The sequence below is a fragment of the Cebus imitator genome, unplaced genomic scaffold, assembly GCF_001604975.1.
Source record: "Cebus imitator isolate Cc_AM_T3 unplaced genomic scaffold, Cebus_imitator-1.0 Scaffold1067, whole genome shotgun sequence".
NCBI classification, from domain to species: Eukaryota; Metazoa; Chordata; class Mammalia; order Primates; family Cebidae; genus Cebus; species Cebus imitator.
In genome coordinates this window covers 1139-2499 of record NW_016108382.1, presented here as the reverse complement: position 1 = coordinate 2499, position 1361 = coordinate 1139, and the positions used below count along the sequence as shown (strand labels likewise).

Below are 1361 nucleotides of genomic sequence, written 5' to 3'. Positions count from 1 at the left end.
TGCTCTGTCTCCAGGCTGGACTGCAGTGGCACAATCTCAGCTCACTGCATGCTCTGCCTCCAGGGTTGAAGTGATCCTCCTGCCTCAGCCTCCCAAAGTACTGAGATTTTTTTTTTTCTTTTCAACAGTACTTTATTTTATTAAAGCAGTTGATTCTTCCTCTGTTCTGCATCTTGATTCACTTCCTGCAGGTGCTCTCTTGAGAGAGAATTCATAAATGAAGGAAGGCCTTTGCCAGAAAACATCTTTAATAAATAAAGAGAACTCTGGTTCTGGGGAGGTTTGATAACGTTTCTGGCATCTTCCGAACTTTTGCATAATTGATAAATCCTCTGAGAAACAGGAGAAAGCCTAAAACCAGGAACACCCACCAGAGCCAGTACTGACCATCAAAATATCCAGGAAAATAGGTGGAAAACCTGACAAGCAGGATCCATTTAATTAGAGAGAGACCAAATCCTGAAATGGCCCCATACCTTCCTGCAGCTGAAGTGGTCAGGCAAAAAGACAGGAAAAACCCAATCCAGTTAAAGAGGAATGCCATGAAAAAAGTTAACATGAAAATCCCATCGTTTCCTATCCTCAGCTGATCAGCATCACGGAAATCATCCCGACCCACAAAATCCTCATCTCTTCCAGGAGCCAAAGGGATAGTAGCTTCAGCCTTGGTCCTCTCCGCTTCATCATAACTGGGCAGTGTTGCAGCCACATTGTAAGATGGGGGCTTTGGAAACCCAGACTCATCCTTGTAGTGAAAATATGCTGCGCTTTCTGCAGAAATGCTGCTGTAAGGTGGTGCAGCACCACCTGCAGCCTGTTCAGGTTCTCCAGACTCTTCATTCTGCAACTGCTGGTACCTGCTGCCGCAGGCCGGCTCGACCGCCGCTAGCGCCGCCAACGCCAACGCCATGGCGCAGCGGGCAGCAGGGAAGGAGAGCGAGCGAGCGAGCTGAAGGGGCGCGGCCGCTGAGGCCTGGGAGCGCTGGGAGGCCGGGGTGGGGTCGCTCCTTTGGGTGGGTCTCGGTGGCCGCCGCCGCTCCGGAGCGAGACGCTCTCCTCAGGCCGCAAGCTCCGCCGCCTCCAAGGCTCCGACGCTGCCCCTCGGGAAGAGGCGGGGACGACGACGGCCTCTCCTAGAGGGGCAGCGACACCTGTGTGTATGCGCCGACGTTCGAGACCCCCCTCGTCTGCCACCCCCACTCCTTGCTAGTGTACCCAGCCCTACCGGGAGCCCTGCAGCGGCGGTGGTACCAGGTGGAACAGGACCTGGCTGACGAGCTGATCACCCCCCAGGGCCATGAGAGGTTGCTGCAGACACTTTTTGAGGACGCCGGCTACTTAAGGAGCCCAGAAGAAAATGA

General features: G+C 54.0%; 1 protein-coding gene across 1 annotated transcript; it reads right to left on the bottom strand.

Moving 5' to 3' along the window:
- Nucleotides 1-204: 204 nt before the first annotated feature.
- LOC108298741 (NEDD4 family-interacting protein 1) lies at nt 205-1088 on the bottom strand. The gene has a single exon (XM_017521338.2). The coding sequence runs from the start codon at nt 908-910 to the stop codon at nt 248-250; it is 663 nt and encodes a 220-aa protein (XP_017376827.1). The 5' UTR covers nt 911-1088; the 3' UTR covers nt 205-247.
- Nucleotides 1089-1361: the final 273 nt, after the last annotated feature.